Source organism: Corythoichthys intestinalis, chromosome 19 (assembly GCF_030265065.1).
Source record: "Corythoichthys intestinalis isolate RoL2023-P3 chromosome 19, ASM3026506v1, whole genome shotgun sequence".
NCBI lineage: Eukaryota > Metazoa > Chordata > Actinopteri > Syngnathiformes > Syngnathidae > Corythoichthys > Corythoichthys intestinalis.
The window spans coordinates 16,737,284-16,764,961 of record NC_080413.1 but is presented as its reverse complement, the minus strand read 5'-3'; the positions used below and the strand labels follow the sequence as shown (position 1 = coordinate 16,764,961).

At 39.0% G+C, this 27,678-nt stretch overlaps 2 protein-coding genes across 2 annotated transcripts; one reads left to right on the top strand and one right to left on the bottom strand.

Annotated features, from left to right (window-relative positions):
• Positions 1-949: 949 nt before the first annotated feature.
• vps18 (VPS18 core subunit of CORVET and HOPS complexes) lies at positions 950-11,908 on the bottom strand. Its single transcript, XM_057822015.1, has 9 exons — positions 11,322-11,908; positions 11,107-11,248; positions 10,852-10,943; positions 7,286-7,536; positions 6,867-7,220; positions 3,958-5,226; positions 2,091-2,300; positions 1,678-1,914; positions 950-1,603 (listed from the first exon to the last, which is right to left on the bottom strand). The coding sequence occupies exons 1-9, from the start codon at positions 11,422-11,424 to the stop codon at positions 1,289-1,291; spliced, it is 2,973 nt and encodes a 990-aa protein (XP_057677998.1). The 5' UTR covers positions 11,425-11,908; the 3' UTR covers positions 950-1,288.
• Positions 11,909-14,847: 2,939 nt separating this feature from the next.
• rhov (ras homolog family member V) lies at positions 14,848-23,895 on the top strand. The gene is made up of 3 exons (XM_057823633.1): positions 14,848-15,130; positions 17,245-17,303; positions 19,981-23,895. The coding sequence occupies exons 1-3, from the start codon at positions 14,923-14,925 to the stop codon at positions 20,425-20,427; spliced, it is 714 nt and encodes a 237-aa protein (XP_057679616.1). The 5' UTR covers positions 14,848-14,922; the 3' UTR covers positions 20,428-23,895.
• The last annotated feature ends 3,783 nt before the right edge of the window (positions 23,896-27,678 follow it).

The window sequence follows — 27,678 nt, the reverse complement described above, 5'->3', positions numbered from 1 at the left end:
GTGTCTGCCCTCTAAGAAGGTTACCGAGCTACGTCCTACGTCACCATAAGCTAATTCCATATTTGGTATGGGCTCGTACAAAGGAAACAGTGACGTAATGGGTAAACACTGATGTCATAAACGTGAAAAAAGACATGAGGAAATATCATATTCATAAATCTAAATTTTAAAACGTAAATCCAAACTTTAAATTATTTTGGTTGAAATTGAATCATATTTTACATCTCCTAATATGATGCAAAACAATAAATGCAAGTCTGTTCCAGAAGCTTATGCAAAATTGTTTTGTATTTAGCATGTTTTTTAATTCTAATTTATTGTTTTTTATTTTATTTTTGTATGTCTTACTATGTAAGATGAAATAATGTTGATAAGGGTTTATTCTATGTGAACTGTTTTTTCTATTTTGTTGTTATTTGTATATATGTATGTATGTCTATTGTTCAATAAAAAGAATAAAAAAAATAAATAAAACATGGGGGGGGGAACAACTATGCCGAAATACTATTTAATGTTTCAGTAACTATTAAAAGTTTTTGTTCATACACATATTTTTATACACATCAAAGACATTTAAAAATGAGTTTTGTATGTTGTAATACATTTGTAAGACTTGCAATAAAAACATGTTCAACCCTATAATTATTAAATATGTAAATCATAATGATTTTCACTTTATTTTACTTAGATTATTATAGCCCCTTTGTAATAACGTATTAATTGTAACAAATTAGTATGATTTTGCCATATTACTGGTATGTAGGTACGTATGTATGTATTAAATAGTAATACCAATACAATGTAATAATTTATCATGTGGACATATTTTCACAATTATTTTGATCTGCTTTTTCATATACAATAAAATAAAAAATGTTTGAACTTGCAATTATTTTTGTCATTTTTATAATGAAACAAAACAAAACTATGACAACAAAGAGCAGCTTAGGCAAAGCATTAATTTAATGCGATTTATTTATCTTCAATGGTTTTGCTAAGACAGACAATTCAAGAAATATTGGGCATTAGGACATTGGACAATAATAGCATGCAACATAATCCGTCAAACACCATGATGTGCATTTGATTCCAAATGTTAAACTTTTCATTGCAATATGTGTATATTGGGAACTCTAGCATGATTTTATGTGAGATTCAGAAGTGTAAAAATATTGTAAATCAGCCAAGAACAGAAAAAAACACTATTTTCAGTAGTGGTCACGGATCAGGCACTAACAGGCAAGCGGACAAAAAAGTCTCTGCTAAATCCAACCCAAGTTTGTCTCATTCATAGCCAGCTGGATTTGTCTTCCTCGTACTTCTGCGGATCGATGAAGGGCTTGTCCACAGACTTGATCATCAGCTCTCCGCAATACACGCACTCAGAAGCGACCATGTCGTCCAGGTCCGATTTCACCTGCTCACGACTGGCGGCGTCCTTGCCAAGGCTGGCCGTGTCACCCTTGGCGAGGCTAGCCGCATCACTGTCCTCATTTTGCATCGACCGGTGTCGCGACTTGGACGCTTGAGTGGATGCTGAAAGCTTCTTCTGTAGCTCACTCAAACGACTCAGCTTGTAGGCGGAGAGATGAGGCGTCACTTCCTAAAGGGAATACATGTCAAAAATGTGTCATTTGGATGAAGAGAAACCTACTGATCATATATCGTGCAGTATACCTGTAGGAGGCAGTCAGAGTGGAACATGTGTCCACAGAGGAATAAATAAAAGGGCCTGTTGAGCAGCGGAAAGTCACAAGCGGAGCACTTGTCCTGGGAGTCCACCACTCCGTATTTGTTCCGCATTTCCTGGATGTCCTCTCGGATGCGTTTGGCGCTCTCCGTGGCCTCCTCCATTTCCTGCTTGAGCTCCTCAATGTGCTTGTTGTATTCCTCTAGGGAACTGCAAATCGCCTCCTGAATGCCCGAACAGACCACCGTGAGTTTGGATAAGGTTAATAAAGGCTAAGGCACCGCTATTGAGCCAATATACCGTACATATTCTCATAGCAAACCACCAAAACGTCCTAAAAAGTACCTAACTTTGGTCATAAATTCATAAACAATCTAGTCGTGATGTTAAAAATGTTAACCTTAAAATGGTCGATGGTGACAAAGTCAGGAAAGAAAGGCAGGATGTCTTCGATCTTGAGCAAGTCACAGCTCGACAAGCAGTTCATGGCCTTCTTCACGTCCTTCTCTTCCTGCACCACGTGGCGGGCGATCTTCAGCCACAGCTTCTTTCGTAGCTCCTCGTCATCATCGGGCAGATCAGCGCAGCTCTTGGCCAAATCCACATCCACCTATGGACATGTAGTGCGTTTAGTTTACGGGGTATCCCGACCCGATCACGTGATCGGAAATCGGGCCGATTGCAACTTTTTTTAGAGGATCGGAATCCGGTAAAAAGGATCGGATTTTTAATTTTAAAAATATATCTATGTTTTTCTGCCTCATGCTCATACAATGCCACAGCCTCTCACTCCTTCTCCTAAGCAGTGCAGCCAAACCGTCCAGCTTGCATTTGGAACTTAAAGTTAATGATGATTGACAGGTTTGTAGCTTTGATCTTGCCAGACAAGCTTGGTAGTAGAGACAGACCAACGATATTTGGAAATTTGACGACCACCTATATCGGCCTTTTATTTTTTTTAATTCGACCGGCCAATATGAAAAAATTATTTAAAACTGGGTTATTTCGGCTCTCTCTTCTGCCTGCTGTCTCCTGCACTAGTATTCACCCTGTTCTCTGATTGGTTAAATGGCAATTGTACATGGAGTTACACTTGTATTGCACCTTTTCACTTTTTTAAGGCACTCAAAGCACTTCACACTGCATCCTCATCTACCTACTAGTCACACAGCATCAGGAGTAAAGTGGGGTTTAGTATCTTGCTCAAGGATAATTTGGCAAGGTCACCAGGGCAGAGAATCGAACCCACAACCTCTGGGTTGGGGAACAACTTCTCTATCACTGAACCACACCACCCCCTATTAATAGCTATTACTTTTTATTTATGTGATTCAATAAAAATGCTTTAGACATTTCAATGAAGTTCAGTGTTTGCATTATTACATTTTTTTACACACATTTTTACCGCAAATTGGTTATCAGCCCTTTTAACTAATAATATCAGTATCTGTCCTGAAAAACCCATATTTGGTCAATGTCTACTTGATAGCTCTACGATCAAAGGCACACATGTGTCAATCATCGTTAAACTTGCATAAGTACAGTATGCTGTGGCAAATCATTGCGTGAGTGAGAGGCTGTTCTCAAAGCTTGACTGCATTTGAATGGACTACTTCAAAAAAGCATTTACTAAAGACAAGCATTTTTCTATGTTATTCTTGTTTTAAAATAATTCACACTATGAAGGCAGAACTGTGGAGCAGTAACATGTTTGGATTTTTTTTTTTCTGAACAAAAATCTTTTTTGGTATCGGATCGTCGGGACTGTATCAACAGATTCCCAAAATCAGGTGACTCACTTGGGTGCAAAAATATGCGATTGGGACATCCCTAGTTTAGTTTGTCAAGAAAAACATTACACAGTCATAATATTGTATCGTATGTGTTTGTAGTTGTTAACTAATTAACCAAAGGGTGGTACAATAAAAAATTCTGGTTCTAATAAAGAGATCAGCTCCAATGAACTTTTTTTTTTTTTTTTTTAATTGCACTCACATTGCTGTGACATACCCTAGCCTTTCCTGTTCATCGCTACCAATACGAATAAATGAGTAAAACATTCATTTAGTTCTCGACCAAAACTAGCAGTTGTTGACTCAGACTTGACCAGTTTGCGTTCTGAAGACTGGAAGATTACCGCAAAATATGTTCCATCTATCAAAAATACATACAGTATGTGAGTGTACAAAAGAAACAATATTAATCTGTAAATTTCTCCAAAATCGGTCAAGATTGCTTGCAAGACTATTCTTGCTAGCTTAACTTACTTGCAAGGCGAGATCCACTGCCTCCTCATACAGCTCCATAATTCTGTAGACCAGCACGCAGGCGCGCAGATAGCCATGTTCGGCGCAAAGCCTTAGCGCGTACTTCAGGTCGTAGTGGATCTCCGAGGCGTATGTGCCCGCCTCTTCCAGGTAGCGCAGCAGCGAGTCAGGCTTGTACTTAGCGTAGAGAGACAGCAGGTAGTTGTGGATGGCTTCCTCCGTGACACGCAGCTCGTGTACGCAGAACTCCATGTAACGCACAGTTTCGTTGATCTGCTGGCTGCTTCCCATGTGGCTGTAGTTCATCAGCGCCGGGATGAGTTTCTTGGGATCCAACCGCTTGCCCATTTGGATCCAGGCGTCCACCACCTTCTCTGGGATGTGTTGCATGAGCACCGGGGAGAACTTGTAGAAGAGCTTCTCATCGCAGTGCTTGGCAAGCACGTCTAGAGCGGCGCGGTAGTCGTCATGCTGGCAGTAGTGCGACACCACCCTTTCGTAATCCTGCATGACCACCGAGAAGTACACCATGTCATCCACGTTGCCGTGGCTAGCCAGCAAGTCGTAGATGGTGCTGCGGTTGTTGAACAGGCACTCGCGGTGCTTGGACGTATTCAGGAATTGACGGAACTCCTCACGGGTCTCCCGGAAGAGGTCGCCCGATTTGCCGTCGTCGTCCTCCATCTGGCCTAGTCGGTTCAAATAGAGCTCGGTCAGCCAGGTGACGAGCAAAGTTATCTGCGTCCTTTCGCTTGACTTAAAATTGCTCAGCTTCTTCAGCAAAAATTCCTTCAGGGCCTCCTCTTGCTTGGCCTCGATGAACTTGAGCGCAATCTCCTCGAAGTAGTTCTGCGTCATGGCGTAGCACTTGGCGCTCTCCAGGTAGCGCTTGTTCTGGAAACAGTGTTCAGCTTCGTTGGCCAGAACCATGTCCATGCACTCGGGACGCTCTCGGCAGTACTCCTTGGCCAGGTCGAACTTTTTCATGCTCATGTACATCTGCCAAACGTCGCGGGACTCGCGCTGGATGTGGTAGCGGAACACGGCCCGCTCTGTGTAGATCCACACAAGGCCACCCGCCGGATCCTTGATCATTCTCTTGAGTGGGCCGAATTTATCTGGGAACACGTCTTCGTGAACCACCTGGCCATTTAGCGTACAGATGGCCTTGACCCGGTCGTGCAACAGCAGCAGAAAATGGAACTGGGTCAGCACGATGGATATGGGCTTGTTGAAAGACAGGTCGATGTCAGTTGTGTATTCCCACACCTGATGGACACAGCAGTGGATGATAGAGTTAATTCAGTGGAACATAAGAGGTTGTGGTGAAGATACAGTATGTCCCTGTCAAAATAATGTTAGGGTCGTGCAGGGTTCAACGAGGCAAATTTAAGACTTTTCAAGACTTTTCAAAGACCATATCAACAAAAATTAACTCCAATTTCACATCAATATTGGCAAAGAATGTAAATGATTTGAAGGAAAATTGGATTTTTTCGCTTTTAACTAGAGATGTCCCGATCGATCGTGTCCGATCACGTCATTTTCAAAGTATCGGAATCGGCAGTAAAATATCGGCCATGCCTTTTTTAAAAAATTTTTTTATTTTTTATTTTTTATTAAATCGTTTGTAATTGTATTTAACGTTACAGACATAATATGTTACACTTATCCAGAGTCTTTAGTTTAGGCTTAAGGTAGGGTTATCAAATTTATCCCAAAAACGGCGGTAATTAATTTTTTAAAAAATGTATCATGTTAAAATATTTAACACAATTAATGCATGCGCAGCACGACCTACTCACGCAATGTCGCGCTCAACCTGTAATGGCGCCGTTTTACCTATATAGAGAGATAAAAGGCAGCGTAAAATGAGTAGAGTGAATTTTGGCAGCCTTTGGAGCCTTTTTTAAATTGGCTAAAGCCTTACAATCCCTCTCCCTACAATTAGAAATATAATGGGAAGCAATGTGGGGAAGCAAGGTACCAATTGATCTTTTTCCTAACACCTTATGTTATTTCCCAACGCAGAGAAGATATATCAATTGGTAGCACTACGCACTGTAATGGTTCCACTTCCCATCATGCATTTGGGTATGGCCTTCAGTATCATTTACTGAAAGCTCAACAAATACACTAGATGGCAATATTTAGTCACAATATACAAAGTCACAAGTCATTCTATCCATGGATCCCTCTCACAGAAAGAATGTTAATAATGTAAATGCCCTCTTGAGGATTTATTGTAATAATAAACAAATACAGTACTTACGTACTGTATGTTGAATGTATATATTTGTCCGAGTTTCATTCATTTTTTTCCTAATGCATTGCCAAAATGTATATGATTGGGAAAAATTATCGGGAATGATTGGAATTGAATCGGGAGCAAAAAAGCAATCGGGATCAGCAGATACTCAAACTACAACGATCGGATCGGAAGCAAAAAACATGATCGGAACAACCCTACTTTTAACCAAGAATCAAGACTGTTTTACGTCTATATCTATCAAGAATTCAGAAATTTAAGCATTTATTCACAAGAATTTTCAGCGGAAAAAGCTCTTTGTGTTTCCACTCGGTCAGCTTGGATGGAGATAGGCCACGCCCGTGTCCCGACAATACATTATGAAGTCTATGTTTGGCTCCTTGAAAATGGCTAGAGAAAAAAAAAAAAAAAAAAAGGCAAATGTAAATGCTCATTCCTCATCAAAAAAACATGTAACTTTAACATAAAAAATAACCAATAAAAGCATGAAAATATCTCCAACCAAAAGTGCACTTTGTTCCGATATTTGAGTAGAGTAAAAATCAGCAAAGATTTTTTTTTTGTTTTTGCCCAGTAGAAAAATGCTTGACTTGACTGCTTCACTTTTTAAGACACTGTGGATAACCTGAATATATATTACCTGCACGTCACTCAGCAAGGAATCAGGCCTGACGTAGTCTAGCTGCCCGTAGAGTACCCCATTCCCCATCATCCAGGCGAAGGCCTTGGGGGAGGTGCGGAGCTTGGACGTGTAAAAGGTGATCTCGCTGTAGCCCATGTTGGCAGGGAACTCCTGAAAGCTGGGCAGCAGGTCCTGGTTCTGTGTAAAGATGGAGCTGAAGCCCTGCTGCTCCGTCCCCTCGGCCACCTTGCCAACAAACTGGAAGAGGCGCTTGCGTGTGGTGGCGATGATGAAGTACTTGTTCTCCAAGCCGCGCTCCACTTCCAGGCAGCACACCGGCGCCGGTCTCCCGTCTTCCTCTAAGGAGTGGACCTGGAATAAAGTTATAGTGAACCCCAGCTGTGGACCATTTCATAATAATAATAATTAAGACGCACTTGTCTGAAATATTGGTCCGGGTTGGTGTTAAATAGGCTCCCCTCGGTGGCAGAGATCTCCGCCTCGAAAATGACGCCTTGGCCAGTGCCGACCAGAATGGGTCCTGTATTGGTCTCGTTGCCCAGCATCTTGTTCCAGCCCACACTCTCTACCAGGTGGCCCCGCCAACGAGACAGACTGCGCACCTTCTGCGTGTTCCTGTTCAGGTATAGGCACTCACTGGTGTTCATGCTAATCAGCAAGTGGGAGCCTGAAAAGACACAAGAAAGAATGAGGGAGAAAATACGGATGTTGAAACATTGGGCCTTTTCCTTTCCCATGGACCACAGTATTTTATAAAACTCAGTGGCTGCCACTAATGCCAATAAACATTCAATTTATTTGAACGGGGAGGGCTGTCCCAAGAAAAAAATATATTTGTGAACTATAACAACAAAAATGTTTAAGAAAGTATAATTTTTTGAGTTCATTTATTTTTGGAGGAGAAAAAAAATCAGAAAATTACATACAAAAAAAAACGCTGACACTAAAAAGGTTTTAACCAGTGTTGCTTTCGTCAGTGATGACTGACAAAAATATTTCGTCGACGAACTATTTTTTCATGACGATGACGAGACGATAACGAGCTAAAACAGTGTCTCGGGAAGCTCAAACATAACGACAGGAATGCCAGTTTTCGTCTGAAAACGAGACGAAATTACGGCACATGTTCACAATGTGTGACATTTTATGTGCAGTTAGCCTGCATCGTAGCAGTGTCTGGTTGTGTCACTCATGTGACGTGCTGCTCTGCCAGCAACTAGTGTCCTCTCCGGTCACCCCATTGCTTGTTTTGAGACACAAGATGTCCCTTCTTATCTTGCCAAGAGAGGATATGCAATGTTGCTTTAGCCTTTAAAGGTCTGTAATGAGGGATCATCACACACTAAATGTAACTACTAGCGTTAGGATAGCATTCACATTAGGCTATTGCTAAAGGCAAGCGTCCTTTTAAACTTTTGGACAACTTTTTATACATACAGTTATGGCGTCCAAGTGGGTATAATTAATTGAAAATAATGTACTGTTTTCCTGCTGAGTATTATCACGCGATAGATGCTACAATATGTGCTCGTCTGTCAATGTTCATTCGAAATAGTTGGAAACCTTTTTTTATTTATTTATTTTTGGAGTGAAACGTTCAAATTTTACAGATGAAAATATTGAGTGCACGACTAAAACTAAAAGAAATTAGTCAGATTTCATCAACAAAAACTAGTCGAAGACAAACACATTTTGAAATGACTAGAATATGACTAAGACTTATCAGTATTAACATCCAAAAGACTAAGATGAAAATATCGCAATCGATAATATTGCAAGAAAAAGTATGCAAAGTATGGGAATAAGAAAAAAATACTGCAATTTTATGATTATTTTTTTTATTTTTAAAGTTCAATAAAATTGAAACTGAGACTGGCTGACAACCAGTTAAGGATGTACCCTGCCTCATGCCTGTAGTGAGCTGTAGGCTCCAATCTCCGCGACTCCCATGAGTGTAAGCAGTAGAGGTGGGAACCTTGGGGCACCTAACGAATCGATTACGATTCAGCGGCTCCACAATTTTATTGTACAGCTGTATAATGACAATAAATACGATTCGATTATAAATCGATTATTGATGACCCCCCCCACATACAGCTTTTAGCTGCTTTTAATGTTACGTTCATTAGTTACAAAAATTGTACAAAAATCCTCTCAGGCTTAAATAAACTACTATTTCGGTATCAAGTAGGGTTGTTCCGATCATGTTTTTTTTTGCTCCCGATCCGATCCCGATCGTTTTAGTTTGAGTATCTGCCGATCCCGATATTTCCTGATCCGATTGCTTTTTTTTTTTTTTTTTTTCTCCCGATTCATTTCCAATCATTCCCGATAATTTTTCCCGATCATATGCAATGCATTAAGAAAAAAATGAATAAAACTCGGACGAATATATACATTCAACATAGAGTACATAAGTACTGTATTTGTTTATTATGACAATAAATCCTCAAGATGGTATTTACATTATTAACATTCTTTCTGTGAGACGGATCCACAGATAGAAAGACTTGTAATTCTTAAAGGATAAATGTGACTTTGTATATTGTGACTAAATATTGCCATCTGGTGTATTTGTTGAGCTTTCAGTAAATGATACTGTAGCCATTTAACTGTTCTGCCCAAATGCATGATGGGAAGTGCAACCATGACTGTGCATAGTGGTAGCAATTGATATATCTTCTCTGCATTGGGAAATAACATAAGGTGTTAAGAAAAAGATCAATTACTACCTTTCTTCCCCACATTGCTTCCCACGACATTTCTAACGGTAGATAGAGTGAATGTAAGGCTTTAGCCAATTAAAAAAAAAGGTTCCAAAGGCTGCCAAAATTCACTCTACTCATTTTACGCTGCCTTTTAGCTCTATATATATATAGGTAAAACGGCGCCATCAAGGATTGAACGCGACAATGGGTAACTGGGTCGTGCAGCGCATGCGTTAATTGCATTAAATATTTTAACGTGATAATTTTTTTTTTTTTAATTAATTACCGCCGTTAACGGGATAAATTTGATAACCCTACCTTAAGCCTAAACTAAAGACTCTGGATGAGTGTAACATGTTATGTCTGTAACGTTAAATACAATTAGAAAACGATTTAATTAAAATATATATATTAAAAAAAAGGCATGTCCGATATTTTTTTGCCGATTCCGATACTTTGAAAATGATGTGATCGGACCCGATCGATCGGGACATCTCTAGTATCAAGTCATCAGTTCAAACCAGTAAATAAAATACTCAAGTCCCTATTTTGTAACAGCAGCTTTAAACGACATTCAATTAAATTAATGTTGTGAATCAACCGTTAACGTAGTTAAAATTGCTCCCGTTATTCCATAATTTCCCTTCTATCTACTTTCGACATGTGAAAGTTTTAAAACTGTTTCATCATTTAAAGATAGAATCAAGTCAAGATTTTGCCAATTTACTAGTATTTTAGATAGTGAATAAAAAAGTTAATTAAGTTTGCTACAACAGCCTTCCAGAAAAGTCTACTACTTTAAGATGGCAGCTGTTTACTAACGGCGGCAAGTCTGTCATTTCACATCTGGTTTTCTATACATGTGCTAACGCCGCCGAGTCCGTCATTTCGCATCTAGTTCTATATACATGTAATAGCTACTGTAGCATTACGTGAGGCGTAATTTGTAGTGGCTGTCAGCCGCTGTCAGGTATTATTGTCTTTTTTTTATCTAGCGGCATGCGTTGAGCATGATGTTTACTCTCGGTCCATTCCTCATTGCGTCCCGAAAACCGCGATGACTGTTTTAGTTCCGCTTTTCTTGGCATATTTCAAGAATCGAAATTTGGATGTCTGTGAATCGCTTTTGAATCTTTCACGGCCGAACCGCTTATAATCAAAGAATCGGAAATTTCGCACACCTCTAGTAAGCAGTCCAGAAACTGAATGATTGAAAAATTTAAACATTATTATTACATTGCTTTAACCGTTTTATGATCCAAAGATGTTGTTACCGGTCGGGTCCAGGAAGAGTTTGTGTACTTTGCTGTCATCTTTCCTTCCCAGCTCAATCTGATTGGGTTGATCAGGTTTAGCCAAATCAATCCTGCCGAGACCACAAAGAAAAACATTTCTATCAGTTTCTCACATCCCCCACAAGTCCTCTTGAAAGCCCCCAATAAACATTTGTCACCGACTTTTCAACTACTCCAATCAAAAAGGAATCCCCTAGTGAGCATTAACAGTGGCTATTTCTATTTGGTATTTACCTCAGCAGGGTGTCCCTCCCTAAACTCATGCATAGCTGATTGTTGCAGACCGCCAGGTGATTTATCCTCTCGGGCGGCGTGAAATCGATCCTCTGCTTATTGAAAATAGGCTTTTCCTCCTCCAGTCGAACATTGACGAAACCTTACGAGAAGATATTGTTGTTATTCACAAGCATTAGCACAACATCCGAATCACACTGCTTCCCTCGGCTTACCTGAGTGTGTTATGCCGATGTTGGTGCTCGCCAGGCGGCCGCGCTGCTGCGTGTTTTGCCGGCTGTTTTGCGAATCCTCGTACTCGTCCAATATTGAAGCCATAATTACGGTGGAAGTCGATTCCAAGTCAGTGTAAGAATAAGCTAGTTAGCCCTAGTTAGCCTGACTCAACGAAACTCCTTCTTTTTCGCCTATTCTCAAGCATAACACTAACATGTTATATAAGTTATTATAATATAATGTTAAATTAAATAGTCAGTTAGCTTCGAAGCTGCGGTATGAATGAGGAGTGGCCCCATTGCTAGTAAGCGGCTAGCTTATGTAAAATGACTCACCGACGCACTACTTGGATGCATTAGCAGGTTGAAGCATTATTATAATAAGGCAATGAAACATAAAACCACCATGTAAAAGTTAATTTCGTAGCTAACTAGACAGTGGATAAACGTAGGGCGAGTCAGGTGACAATCCTCATGTGATCGTAGTTGATGCAGTGCTCCTTACTGACAGTAGTGGCCACTGCAACGACTGGAAAAACGCTTTCGAATCAACAAAATCCAGACAATGTCAAGGGAAGACGCCATATTTTCTCATTAAGGTGGTCCTTGGAGAGGAAATTATTTTTAAGGTGCTACATGATCTAAAAGAATGATTTAGGTCGAGGATAGTGAGTGAATCGCAACACAGGCCATGTGATTTTAAATTGGTGGAAGTGCGCCTTTTCGCCACATGAGGTCGCTGTCCAAACAATGATTAATGAGTTTCGCCTTCCTCAGTGGTCCAGATTATGCAAATACCATAGATATCGTATACATAGAGACGAGATATCTAAAAACGTAAATAACTGGCGGCCATCATTCGTCAAAGTATTTCTAAGGTAGGCTCCACTGAAAAAGATGGGTGATAAAATACTCATAACTGGCAAAATTCTTGACAGATTTACAAACAGTGTAGTTCATAACAAACAGAGATGGGTAGAGTACCCAAATATTTACTCAAGAGTAGCATTACTTCTAAATAATATTACAAAAGTAAAATTAAAAATCCAAAATTTTATTCAAGTACAAGTTTTTTAAAAAGTATTCGTTGAAACGAATACTCAGTATTATACTCAGTAATGTGTAACATTGTGAGAAACTGCTTAAAATGTTTTTTTTTTGTTTTTTTTTTATAATAGTATATTTTTTTCCAAGCACAACTTCATATTTATGAACTGTTATCATTATACTGTACTATAACCTATAACATGACCATATTAGGCCAAAACGATGACACAAAAATCATCGAATTCAGACCAGAACAAAACTTGAAAAATCACCCTTCCAACGAGCATGAGCGCCCTCTAGTTGATAAAAACATTGTTACCTCTGATTGGTAAAATGGAGTCATGTGATTATTGTTGCGAAGTCTCATTGTTGGAAGTGAGACAGCCACTGTTGGCTTTATTTCTGCCAGCGATGCCAATATGGAAAATAAAGATGAAAAATGTAACGCCTCTAGAGTTGGCCAAAGTAGCGGAATAAAAGTAGTGTTTCTTTTTAACAAATCTACTGATATTGCGTGGTAAAATTACTCTAGAAGTACATTTTTCTAAAAAAGTTACTCAAGTAAATGTAACAGAGCAAATGTAACGCGTTACTACCAACCTCTGATAACCATACTAATGTGGCTATACGTCAGTCAGAGTGTCTTAAAAAAATATACTATTGAAATATAAAGTGAATTTACTGCATCTCTGCTGTTTATTGAAACAATTAATGTAAAAGTCAGTTGAAAATTGAGCAATTTATAGGTATTTCAAAATATTGTACAGTGTCCGTCTATTTACCAAAATGTCCTTAGTACGGCCCGACAAAAAATGGCTGACAAGTCACGACGCTCGACCCCATTGGACCACAACGTGCATAAGCATCTAGTTTTATATATATGATATCTATTGCAAATACAACCTGTTGGAACAGCAAGTTACCCAAACTAAATCTAAATTTAAGGCGCAAGACAACTCCTAATGTACTGTATGTATTCTATATATGTGTGTGTGTGTGTATATATATATATATATATATATATATATATATATATATATATATATATATATATATATATGTATACAGTATATATCATAGACTTCATCATATATTGACAGGACACGGGGCGCGGGCCGATTCATAGGGGGCCAATCTCCGTCAAAGCTGACCGAGTGGAAACACGGACAAAGAGTTTTTTACGTTGAAAATTCTTGTGAATTAATGCTTGAATCCCTGAATTTTTTAAAGATATGAACATAACACTGTCCTGATTCTTGGTTAAAAGCAAAAAACTGGGACAGGCACCGCCTTATCACAACAAAGAGCTTTTTACGATTACAGTTCTTGTGAAAAAATGCTTAAATCCCTGAAATCTTTATTAGATATGAACGTAAAACAGTCTCGATTCTTGGTTAAAAGCAAAAAAAAAACAAAAAACGGGTTTATTTTACGTAAATATTGCGAAGCATAATGCCAATGCTGTAGCGGCTAATTTCTCCCATTGATTTTTTTTTTTCCACAACGTTTCAAAATGTATACATGGTACGAAAAATATAATAATGACCTTGAATACCTAACCGAACAAATCACTCCAGAGACAATCCTTCCTGTTTGTATGCGGTACAGCTTTCGTACTTTTTTAAACCTAAATCCGGCGTTAGAACGCTGCGTGCGTGTTTGAGAATAACTCCTCTTGATGCTAGATGTGGGCAGGCCCCCTACCCGAAGGCGTGGTTCAGTGTCAGCGCCCCGTGTCCCGTCAATATATTATGAAGTCTATGATATAGTATATTGAAACAAAACAGCGGTTCCCCAAAGTATTTAAACATGCATTACGAATTTCTTGGACCTCTCATAAACGATAGACTAATAGTTAAACACAAAAAAATGACACAGCTTATGCGCACAGCAATTTTGTGATGTCAGTAATACCCATGCAAATGCACACTAATAGTCTGGAGCACAGTTGCATGTGATAACATCATTTATATCACATATCACATGCACAAGGAAGAGCGGGAAATTTGGCATACTCCCATTTGATTGGCTAAAATAGTACTGGCATTAATGAAATAAATGCCCATATCAGGGGTCCAATTCCTGGAAATACTGGATTTTTATTTACATTTTTATACACCATTAGACATCAGCAAATGGAATTCTGTGTGTGGGACGTGTCAGTCTGTAGGGTTTTTTTTTTTTTTTCAAGTAAAAAGTTTTAAGCATGATAAAGATGTTGTTTCCTTTTTAAAAAGGAAGTCCCGTATAACATTAAGAGTATCATATTGGAATGAATTTGAAAACGTGTTTATCATTAATCGTCAATCGGATCATTGGAATCAGTTGATCCTGTTTTATCGTAATTGATAATGCAGTGCTCCTATTTGACTTTAGAGGTCGCAAGGGGGCTTGCTTTTTGCCTTTCCTTGAGTGGGCGTGGTTATGCAAATTAAAGCTGTCTGTGCGTGAAGTTGCCCGAAATATAAATAAAACGTCCATCCCTCTGTAGTCACACCTTAGAATACGCCAAAGACATCCGAAGGTAGGTGAAACCAGAGTACCGCGGCCCGACATGCCACCTCACATGGAGTACTTTTACCACGAGTCCCGGGTCCCTTCCGCTTGCATGCTGACACGGGATGATGAGCTGGAGGAGCCCGGCGTCATCAGCTGCATGCTGGTGGGCGACGGCGCTGTGGGTAAGACCAGTATGATCGTCAGCTACACCTCCAACGGATACCCGGTGGACTACAAACAGACTGGCTTTGACGTTTTCTCCGGTGAGACATGCAGTATTGAAATTATAGGTGGTAAAAGTGTTTTTAAGTATTTACCGCTCTCAGATTGTATTTTCACCGTTTCATTTCATTAATTCAACTAAAAATACAGTAAAATGTCATTTAACAAAAATAATTCAAAATATGGCAATCTATTTTGAAGGTCATTACATGAGAAAAAGTTAACAAATAATAAATGAATAATAAAAATAATGAAAAGTACATTGATCAATATAAAATAGACATATAAAACATCCTTATATAGCAAGGGCGTAGGTTTGATCTCAACATTGGTAGGGACGCTATAAAAGCATAACCTGCATGTACACTTTTTGCTGGGGACGGGACATTAATAAGACCAAACAGATTAGGTACATTTCTCAAAAATAGCTGGTTCCAACGTAAAAATGAAAAAAAGTTACAGTAAAATTATTTTCATGGGAGAAAGTCATTTTTCCAAATGCTTGCTTCATATAAAGAAAATAAACAGTGGTTGTTGTTTTTTTTTTTTTTTTTTTTGGGGGGGGGGGTGCAAAAAAATGTGCATCGGCTGCAAATAATTATTTTTTTTTTAGCATGATGTAGAAAATACATTTTGATTAGGGGATAAATGCACAGTTGAATTAATGTTAACAGTAGAAAAAGTAGAGGAAGTTCACACAGTTTAATGTTATGCTAACGCCGATAAAGGCGGGACTTTCAGTAGCAAAATTAGTGGTGTGTTTCCCACCTCCACAACTTTGTTGTCTTTTTAAATACAGTGGCTGCAGCTGGGCGAAAAAAAACAAAAAAACTTCTAATATCCCTCCTCTTCGAAGAGGGCAGAGGAGGCGGCATGGGGCTGGGAGTGCTTGCATGTATGTGTGGGGGTCCAGTCATCAGCCAATCAAACGTGCATTTGAGGGGAAAAATGGACTGGAACATTCAGCAGGGAAAAGGGGTAAATGCAAGTGAACATAATGAAAATATTTCACTTAATAATGGTAGGGTCAATTCTATCCTTACAATATATGGGGAGACAATGTAAATTACCTATATAACTGAAGGCATTATACACTCACCAGTCACTTTATTAGGTACACCATGCTAGTAACGGGTTGGACCCCCTTTTGCCTTCAGAACTGCCTCAATTCTTTGTGGCATACAGTAAATGTCTGCATAGGCTGCAAATAAAATTATTTTTAAATGAATGAGGGAGAAAATAAATATATTTTAATTCATGAATAAATGCACAGTTGAATGAATGTTAACAGTAGAAAACACATACAGTACAGGAGGACACTTATCTCTAAGCTGCTTCCAACTCGAGTTTTGCTGGTAAGCAAGTTCACACAGTTTAATGTTATGCTAACTGTGATGCAGGTCGGACTTTCCGTAGCAAAATTAGTGGTGTGTTCCCCACCTCCACAACATTGACATCTACTTACAGTGGCTGCTGCGGCTGTCTGAAAAAAAAAAATTCTAATACCCCTCATCTTTGAAGGGGGTGGATGAGATGGCATGTTGACATGCCTCTCTGTCGGGGTTGTGTGAGTGTTTGTTTGTTCTAGTCATCAGCCAATAAAACGTGCGTTTGAGGGGAAAAATGGACCGCACATTCAGCAAGTGAAGTGAATGTAAGTCTAAACATAATGAAAATACAGTAATTCACTTAATAATGGAATGGTCAAGTCTATTCTTACAACATATGGGAAGCCATTATAAATTATTATCATGAATAATTATCATTAATTATAATCATTATATAGTTCAAATCAGGTTGCTTAAAATTTGGTGGGGACAATTTGAGCATCCTGAAAAGTTGGTAGTGTTTTGTCCCTACTATCCCTATGCAAATCTACGCCCTTGGTATAATGACATTTAAATACTTAAACATTTACATAATTATTCAATTAATTAATCGACTATCTACTGTTAAATAAATAATATGATCGTAAGATCGTTAACTTTTTATGATCATTAGACTGTGATTGAGTTCAAGCGAACCCAAGAAATGCAAAAGGGATGGTTTGGAACTTGTTTTGATTTGTTATTGCATTTAAAAAATAATCATTTAACATATTTAAAGGAAAACATTTTCATAGTACAATATAAATGACGTCATTAATTTTCAACAGGTCAGGTCCAAGTGGACGGATCCCCAGTCAGAGTGCAGTTGGTGGACACTGCAGGACAGGTAAGAGTAGCGTGTCAAGACAAAATGTTTTATTAGTGTTGCTTTGTTTTTGTATGAATTGAAATTATTATAAACTAGAAACATGAACCAATTTCCTTGAGGGGTTCATTAGTATTTCCACATTTTTATCAGGAATATTTCCATATAATTTCTTGCTGTCTTGTGTCATAGATTAACCTACAAATTGTTAATATCCCTTCCTGGGTGTGGTTGTATCACAGCAATCTGCAATGAACCGTCGCTGTTCTTTGCCTAGTAACAATTTCCCCTTTGTACGGCTAACAAAGAACTGTCTGTCAATTTTATTTAAATAGCTCCAATTCACAACAATAGGCACGGGAGCAGGTTTTAGGGCCACAATTGCTGCTAGGTAATAGTTGTTAAATAAGATAACGTGACAGTGACAAGTGGATTACCTTAAATTATGAACATTTTTAAGACCATAAGCCTCAGAATAAAATAGTAATAATATTGTGGAACATACACAAATTGAAGAATGACACATTAATAAAACAAATTATTGTTTTTTATATAAATAAGCAAATTTCAATTGCTTTTAGGTGTTCAATGTTGCTACGCACTGTAGTTTATCATGTGTAGACCATTTTGATATCAATTTTGTTTTTTACTTACCGTAATTTTCGGACTATGAGGCGCACCTGACTATAAGCCGCCACCCACCAAATTTGACACAAAAACGGCATTTGTTCATAGATAAGCCGCACTGCACAATAAGCCGCAGCTGTCCCTACTGTAATATGGGATATTTACACCGAAAGATATTAACCAGTACCACTTTATTTGACAGCGGCATCATAAGACTGTCATAAGACCAAATGAACCACCATGAAGCCAATTGGTTCAAAGCGTCATTGCTTCAAGAAGCTTCATTTGGCCATCACTGCTCCCTTGAGGGAGACAGTCAACCTCTGCTGCCACCTGTTGTCAACACTGTTGTCGTCCAACATGCCTCTGAGCATGCATTGCAGTGCTACTAGAGGTGTGCAAAATTTCCGATTCTTGGATTATTCGCGATTCGGCCGTGGAAGATTCGAGAACGATTCACAAACATCCAAATTCCGATTATTGAAATATGCCAAGTAAAGCGGAAGTAAAACACACTCAGCGCGCCGCACGGTCTTCGGGACGCAATGACGAACGGAGCGAGAGTAGCTAAACATCATGCTTCTCATTACCCGGCCCCTCGGGTAATGCCAATGCTCAACTCACGGCTCTGGCTTAACTCATGCCACGGGATAAAAAAACACAACAAAGTACCTGACTGCTGCTGACAGCTGCTACAAAGTACATCCACATAATGTTACGGTAGATATCATTTATATAGGACTAGATGCAATATAGATTCGGTAGCGTTAGCAGCACATCTACAGAAAGCTAGATGCGGACGTTAGTAAACGGCCTCCATATTAAAGCAGTACACTTCCCTGCAAGGCTGTTGTAGCGAACCTTCCAAGCGAACCTAATTAACTTTTTATCTAAAATACTCCTAAATCGGTAAAATATTGACTTGAATCTATCATTAAAATAGTTTGAAAACTTTCACATGTCGAAAGCAGACGAAAGGGAAATTTTAACAACTTTAACGGTTGATTCCCAACATTAATTGAATGTAGTTTAAAGCTGCTGATACAGAATGGGGACTGGAGTTTTTTTATTTACTGTTATTTTTGTATATTTGTTTACTGTTATATGTTAACTTGATACTGAAATAGTAGTTTGGTTTAGCCTGAGAGTATTTTTGAACAATTTTGGAACTAATGTACAAAACATTTAAAAAAAAAAAAAAAAAAAAAAAAGGAGAGGTGCATCAATAATCGTTTTATAATCGAATCAGAGCGTCTGAATCGTAATCGTAATCGAATCGTTAGGTGCCCAAAGATTCCCAGCTCTAAGTGCTACAGATGTAAATATCAATCAAAATTTGTTTTGTGCTAATCATTTCTTCAGTTACTGTTCCAGTTGTTTCATTAATAGTTAGTCATGGTATTTGGTAACACTTTATTTGACAGTGGTGCCATAAGACTATCATAAGATCATCCTAATTATGATTATGGGCATTAATAAATGCTTATGACAGATATCATTTTGTGTCATCCGGCAAATTATCTCACTTTTGAATTGATGTAAAAGATCCCATCAGGGAAAAAAAGTAGCGGTTTATAGTACGAAAATTACGAAATGTTTTTGTTCAGTCGGACCAGGACTGTTACTCTTTTACATTGTGCTACACTCCGCTTGATAGTTTTATCTTCATTTTGACATTTTACTTGTGCAATCTACATGCATGTGTTTGTCCAAGAGACTGTCGCTATCACGTGAATGTGTTACACCTAACGTAATTTCTAGTTTCACTTATTTTGACTAATCAAACAATACATGCAAAGTCTCAACAGTATCACACAGAAGCAAAGTCAAAGACATTTCATTTTAAAAAGATTGTTTTGGCAGATTTTGCCTTTTACGTTGTTATTTCATAAACACAAGTACTTAGACAGTAAAACTTACACATTCCAATTTATTGTATCACTCCATCTAGTGTTAGGATCATGAGCAGCTCCATTTATTAAAGTCTCCATTGTCAGGAATTTGTGGGCTCAAAAAATGTTTGAACCTTTGCATTGTTGGTAATCTGACTCACGCTCTGGATCCCTTTCAGGAGGAGTTTGATGAGTTCCGATCACTGTCCTACTCGCACACAGATGTATTCCTGTTGTGCTTCAGCATGGTCAACCCCGCCTCCTTCCACAACATCACCAAGAAATGGGTGCCCGAGATCCGCGCCTGCAACCCCACCTCGCCCATCGTCCTGGTGGGCACGCAGTCGGACCTGCTGCTGGATGTCAACGTACTCATTGGCTTGGACCGCGCCAGTGTCAAGCCCGTGGCAAGCTCTCGGGCGCAAGCCATGGCAGAGAAGATCCGGGCGGTGGATTACGTGGAGTGCTCGTCACTCACGCAAAAGAACTTAAAGGAGGCGTTCGACGCCGCCATCTTCGCCGCTATCGAGAACAAAGCACGGCAGGCCAAGAAAAGGCGGTCGTCGGACAGGCGCACCAAAGCCTTTTCCAGGTGCAGCTGGAAGAAGTTCTTCTGCTTTATCTGAGCCGCCCGGTAGTCTCGACCCTCTTAATTTATATGCAGCTTTGGGCTGCGGAAAATTCTCTGTGAAAGTGAATTCCGGGAAAAGCATCAGGAGAAGTTTCTGGAACTCTACCGAGCGAGGACTGTAGTATTTTTTACCACTGCTATAGCCCGGAATATGTAGCTTCATGAGCCACTACGCTGCTAAAGGTTCTTCTGGTTTACCTCAGGGCCGGCCCAGGCCATTTGGGGGCCCTAAGCAAAATAATGCCAAGGGGCCCATATTTTTGGCCAACCATTTCGTCACAGTGTACTGTGAAACCCAAACATGCAATCCAACCTATATGTCCATATTTTGTATACTAATCAGATTTTGTTGCACTGCATTCTTAAAACTTCTCACCCCAAATGATTGTCAGTACTTACAGTAGATAATGCCAAACCTTTTTCTAAAAGAGGAAAGAAAGAAGTTGAGGAAGAACTTTTATTTTTTAAGCTTGTAATCAAGTATCAAAACTCACAAAAGTCAAATAAAGCAAACTGTAGTAAACAAAATAGAATATAAAACAATTGCCAGATTGCCCCCTATCTGGGCCCCCTAGTGGTCAGGGGCCCTAAGCAGCTGCATAGTCTGCGTATAGGCTGGGCCGTCCCTGGTTTACCTGTTACATTGTAGAATGTGTAAATACCTTACTGCATATTTTTGATATCCTTGATATCAAGCTTGTGGTTCATGAACTAGTACTGTTCATCCTCACCTGGAGGACAATTCAGTACAATTTGGTGACATAAAATTCTACTAGGTGTTAGTAGTACACAAAATATTATACAGTTGTGGAAAAACATGACGAGCAAGACAGTAAGTCGACAAATGCGCTGTATTTCTTCTTCTAGTGAGTTGAAACGCCCCATAGTCACTAACAGAGAAGGAATTCATAATTGCAGTAAATGTTTACGTGGTTAAAAAAAAACAGCGACGTATTGTAAAGTATGAAATGATTCTATGAAAAACAGTTAAATACAGCATGATCTGAAATCACCTTCTTACATGGCTACATATTCTTACGCTGCAATGTATGTAGGGCACCATCATAAAAAACAAGAATGCCTTTATCAGATGTCCTCACTCCATGTAAACGGACAGACTGTTCGGCTATTTTGTTGAACAGGAACATCATGCAAATTACATTTGCATGCTCGAATGTGAGCATAGTGAAAAAGAGAGGAGCCTAGTTTCAGCCTAGTTTTTGTAACATTTAAGCCAAGTTGCGGTGCAACACTTAAGGTGCCACATTCTTGCCTTAGTGCTAAAGGACGCTGCCCTGACTGGTTTTTTTGTGCGTCAATTACACGACAGGGAAGTTTTGCAATGTTGCAAATAGGAACATATGTACTATCACTTTGACTCAGGTGCACAATGGAAGAATAAACAAGTTACAGGAGAGAAGTCAGTCTCTTAGATGACTATCAGTCTAGAAAGATCCTCTCGACTGTAAAAATCAAATTTGTTCCGGGCCACTATAAAGTTATGGTTTTGGTCGAAGGGCCTTCATGAATGGGAAAAAAATATGAATTATTCATCACCTCAAAACATGATTTTATGCATACAATTACAGAAAATACAGAGGTATGAAAAAGTGTCAGAACCTTTTGGAATTTCTCACATTTCTGCATAAAATCAACAAATGTGAGCTGATCTTTGTCAAAATCACACAGATGAAAAAACTGTCTTCTTTAACTTAAAACCACCCAAACATTTATAGGTTTTCATATTTTAATGAGGATTGTATGCAAACAATGACAGAACGGAGAAAATAAGTAAGTGAACCAACAAATTTAATATTTTGCAGCAATAACTTCAACCAGACGCTTCTTGAAGCTGCAGATCAGTTTGGCACATCGATCAGGACAAATTTTGGCCCATTCTTCTCTACAAAACTGCTGTAGTTCAGTCACATTCCTGGGATGTCCAGCATGAATCGCTGTTTTTAGGTCATGCCACAGTATCTCAATAGGGTTCTCAGTCTGGACTTTGACTTGGCCGCTTCAGAACGTGTATTTTGTTCTTCTGAAACCATTCTGAAGTTGGTTTAATCCATCCTCTTTTTAGCTTCAACTGTCTAACAGACGGCCTCAGGTTTTCCTGCAAAACATCCTGATAAACTTTTGAATTCATTCTTCCATTAATGATTGCAAGTTGTCCAGGCCCTGAAGTAGCAAACAGCCCCAAATCGTGATGCTCCCTTCACCGTGCTTCACGGTGGGGATAAGATGTTGATGTTGGTGAGCTGTTCCATTTTTCCTCCACACATGATGTTGTGTGTTACTCTCAAACAATTCAACTTTGGTTTCATCAGTCCACAAAATATTTTGCCGGAACTTCTGTGGAATGTCCAAGTGCCTTTTTGCGAACATTAAAAGAGCAACAATGTTTTTTTTTTTTTTTAAGACAGCAGTGGCTTCCTCCGTGGAGTCCTCCCATGAACACCATTCTTGGCCATAGTTTTACATATTGTTGATGTGTGCACAGAGATATTGGACTGCACCAGTGATTTCTGCAAGTCTTTAGCAGACACTCCAGGGTTCTTATTTACCTCTCTGAGTATTCTGCGCTAAACTCATGGCATCATCTTTGTTGGACGGCCACTCCTTGGGTGAGAAGCAACAGTGCCAGACTCTCTCTATTTGTAGAAAACTTCTCTAACTGTTGATTGATGAACATCCAGACTTTTAGAGATGGTTTTGTATCCTTTCCCAACTTTATACAAACCAAGAATCCTTTCATTTCTTACCAGTTGTGTGTTTTATAGTGGGCAGGGCAGCTTTAAACCACTCATCAGTGATTGGGCACACACCTGACTTAAATTGTTTGGTATAAATTGGTTTCGATTGCTATCCTCATTAAAATATGAAAACCTATGAATGTTTGGGTGGTTTTAGTCAAAGCAGACACTGTATTTTCATCTGTGCGATTTTGACAAAGATCAGATCACGCTTGATGGTGAGATGTGAGAAATGTGAGAAATTCCAAAAGGCTCAGATACTTTTTCATACTTTGTGTGGAAAACAATTGTAGGCTATTAATACAAAACAATCCCATCCAAAATTGTGCAAATTACTTCACTTTGTGCCATTCAAAACATCATAAAGAAAACTTTGCAAGAAATACAAACTGACATAAAAAAAAGTGCTATCTATTTGATCTGGCAAGGCATGGACCTACTTCTCATAGAAATAAGTCATATTTTGCACTGCATTCTAATACTAATAATCGTACGTGTATATAATAGTGCTCAAAATTGAATGTTTATTATGCTTCTTGTAGAAGTGGATTTCATGAATTGTGTTCAAACAATTGTTGACAATTGAGATTTAAATGCAAACTTTTTATTGTATCACTTATGTGCTATCGTGCCTCACTCTCCTTTAACCCATGTGTCTTTATTTACATGTCCGAGCAACTTGACGGAAATAAATGAAGTGCAAATTACCGCTTCTGTGTTATGTATATTTTTAGACTGAACAATTCACAGTCATCTGATAAGAGAAGCTGCTTTACATACGGGGAAAACTTTTTCTTTTTCGGGGGAGGGTGGTGGTGGAATCACAGGAACTGAAGCGAGTTCTGTTTTCCATGGGGAGTTGGTATAATCTCCATAGGCCACAATAGCCACCTTTCCTGCACCGTCTCCCGCCCCCAAGTGTGTGATAATTAACCCGGGGGCTTCCAGTCGGGCCCTGATGTGGTGGGGTTGAGCCTTTCTAATGCGAGACCGTGCCATGCTGGGATGGCTTTTTGTGATTGATTGTGTCACAAAAAGTCTCAAGATGAGCTCGAGAAGCTTGCACGAGCAAGTGTGATTGATGATAATCCAAAGAAAAGAAGAGTGTGTATCTGTGTGTGTGTTTGTGAGGAAGTCTTCTTCACATTAGTCTGGAAAGGTGTGATGGGAAAAGTCAAAAGAGTAAGACATTTTGAGGTATTGCCAGCAAATAACTTAAAGGGTGATTATATAACGCAAACAATCAATTGGCTTGCTTGATTGCCAGTAGTGTTAAAAAAATTATCCAAGTGTGCCCTTATTTCAGTTATGTCATCAGATAATGACATAACTGCCTTCGCATGTTTGATTTTTATTAAAATACAAACTGTTCTAACAAAGTGATGGTCAATTAGTGGTGAACAAATATTTGAAATGGAAAAGGTGCAAAGCAATTTAACACAATATCCAAACTTCTATTGTACAGTCCCAGACAAAAGTCTTGTCGCTTATCCATTTTGTAAAAACAATTGCTTATAACTAGGGTTGTCAAACGATTAAAATGTTTAATCGAGTTAATTACAGCTTAAAAAATAATTAATCGTAATTAATCGCAATTCAAACCATCTATAAAACAATCTATAAAACATGCCATATTTTTCTGTAAATTATTGTTGGAAAGGAAATATAAGACACAAGATCGATATACACATTCAACATACGGTACATAAGTACTGTATTTTTTTATTATAACAATAAATCAACAAGATGACATTAACATTATTAACATTCTGTTAAAGCGATCCATGGATAGAAAGACTTGTAGTTCTTAAAAGATAAATGTGAGTACAAGTTATAGAAATTTTATATTAAAACCCCTCTTAATGTTTTCGTTTTAATAAAATTTGTAAAATTTTCAATCAAAAAATAAACTAGTAGCCCACCATTGTTGATGTCAATAATTACACAATGCTCATGGGTGCTTAAGCCCATAAAATCAGTCGCACCCAAGCGCCAGCAGAGGGCGACAAAACTCCAAAAAACACAAGTAACAAGTTGGCATTGCACTGTGCTGTCATTTTAATCTGTTTGAGCGGGGCATGTGTGTTAATTGCGTCAAATATTTTAACGTGAATAATTTTTAAAAATTCATTACCGCCCGTTAACGCGATAATTTTGACAGCCCTACTAATAACCTGACTTTTAACTATTCAATTGGTTTCAGAAATGGCTCCTATGAAAGCTAAGACCCTCCCAAATGATGTTGAATGTACAAAAATATATTTGTTTCACTGAAAAAAGGTTTATCATTTAATGACAGCATAAAGGTCAAATTTTGGCAAGACAAAAGTTTTGTTGCCTACAGAAAGTAGTGTGAAAATTGAACAAAAAATGTACTTCAAATACAAAAATATGTTACTTAACATAAGCGAATTAAGCAGTGGTGCTGTGAGATTCAAATGTAATATTTTGTATGACTTCCATGGGCTTGAAGGAACTGCATCCATGCAGTTCGGCAAGGATTCATACAATTTATTGATGAAGTCATCAGGTACATCACAGAAAGCAGTCTTGCATGCCTCCCAGAGTTCATCAACATTCTTGGGTTTCGTCTTCCATGCTTCCTCTTTCATCCTACCCATGTCTGGTGACTGGGCTGGCCAGTCCTGGAGGATCTTGATGTTCTTTACCTTGAGGAACTTTGAGGCAGAGATTGAAGTATGGAATAGAGCACCATCCTGCTGCAGAATTTGTCCCTTTTTATGGTTAGGGATGTAAGAGGCAGCTAAGATTAGTTTATATTTCAGACTATTTATTTTGCCCTCCACCTTGCAGATATCTCACACACCCCCATACTGAATGTAACCTCAGACCATGATTTTGCCACCACCAAACTTCACTGTTTTGTGGCAAAAGGTGGATTTTTCAGATGAATCTTCCATTGAATTACACTACAGTTGCCGCAAATATTGCAGGAGACCTACTGGAGCCCGCATGGATCCGAGATTCACTCAGAAAATAGTGAAGTTTAGTGGTGGCAAAATCATGGTCTGGGGTTATATCCAGTATGGGGGTGTGCGAGAGATCAGCAGGGTGGAAGGCAACATAAATAGTCTGAAATATCAACAAATCTTTTGCCTGGTACACCAGACTCACCGCTGTTCCAGCTATTGAGTCTGGCCACCATTCCCGCGGATACAATTTCCACAGCAAACAGACAGCGGAGTGGACCAATCAGCGACGGGCAGACGTGACGTTAGTAAAACGACGAGGGAAGGACGAGGGACTTGCCCGTGGAAGTAAACATACGAAGAGAGCGGAGTTTATTCAACATGGCTAGCGCGAGACAGACTGTTGTCAATGACTCGTGTCGATATGTTTTTGGTAATTTAAAACGGAATTTACCGTGGACTGGAACATATTCTCGGCTCTCCCGTTCACCATCTGTGTTGGAGACGACTTTTGACGCGCAAGAGTGACGTTGCTCGTTAAGAACACGTCACGCAAATAAACGAATCTGATTTGTCGATTGATTTTGTACCTGCTCGAGAGGCCGTTAATGGGCTGGTTCCCAGACTATACTCTCAGTGTTTGAAAAATACAGGGAGAATAGTCTGGCAGAGCCAGGCAAACAAATCCTAGCTGCCTCTTACATTCCTAACCATAAAATGGACAAATTCTGCAGCAGGATGGTGCTCCATCGCAAACCCAAGAATGTTGATGAACTCTGGGAGGCATGCAAGACTGCTTTCTTTGATGTTCCTGATGACTTCATCAATAAATTGTATGAATCCTTGCCGAACAGCATGGATGCAGTCCTTCAAGCCCATGGAAGTCATACAAACTATTACATTTGGATCTCACAGCACCACTGCTTAATTTGCTTATGTTAAGTAACATATTTTTGTATTTGAAGTACATTTTTTGTTCAATTTTCACACTACTTTCTGTAGGCGACAAAACTTTTGTCTTGCCAAAATTTGACCTTTATGTCTTCATTAAATGATAAATCTTTTTTCAGTGAAACAAATACATTTTTGTACATTCAACACCATATATATTATAAAAAGGCATGGCCGATATTTTTTTTGCCGATTCCGATACTTTGAAAATGACGTGACTGGACATCTCAACTAACTATCCATGCTAATCAGATGTCAGTCTGTCAGCCAAGTGAACGGACAACTGAGTCCAGGGGTGGTTTGCTGCGCGCAACTGCACATTGACTCGATTGGTCACTGAGTCGTCAGACTCAGATAAACTGCTGCAGCTTGGAAAGCTCTGTGGAATAAATAACAATTATCGGTGGAAAGGGACTACGCTACAAAAGTGCTTTATTATGCCTGTTGTTAACATTTGTGTACGTAAATCTGACGTCAGTAGATTGTTTACTTCTTGGAGATGAGATACGTGTGTGGCAGCCTGGCAGTTTTTATTTAACATGCGGTTTTGACATTTGCCATCATATTTTTGGGCTCAAAGCACAGTTCTGCCCCATTCTGGTCCCGAAT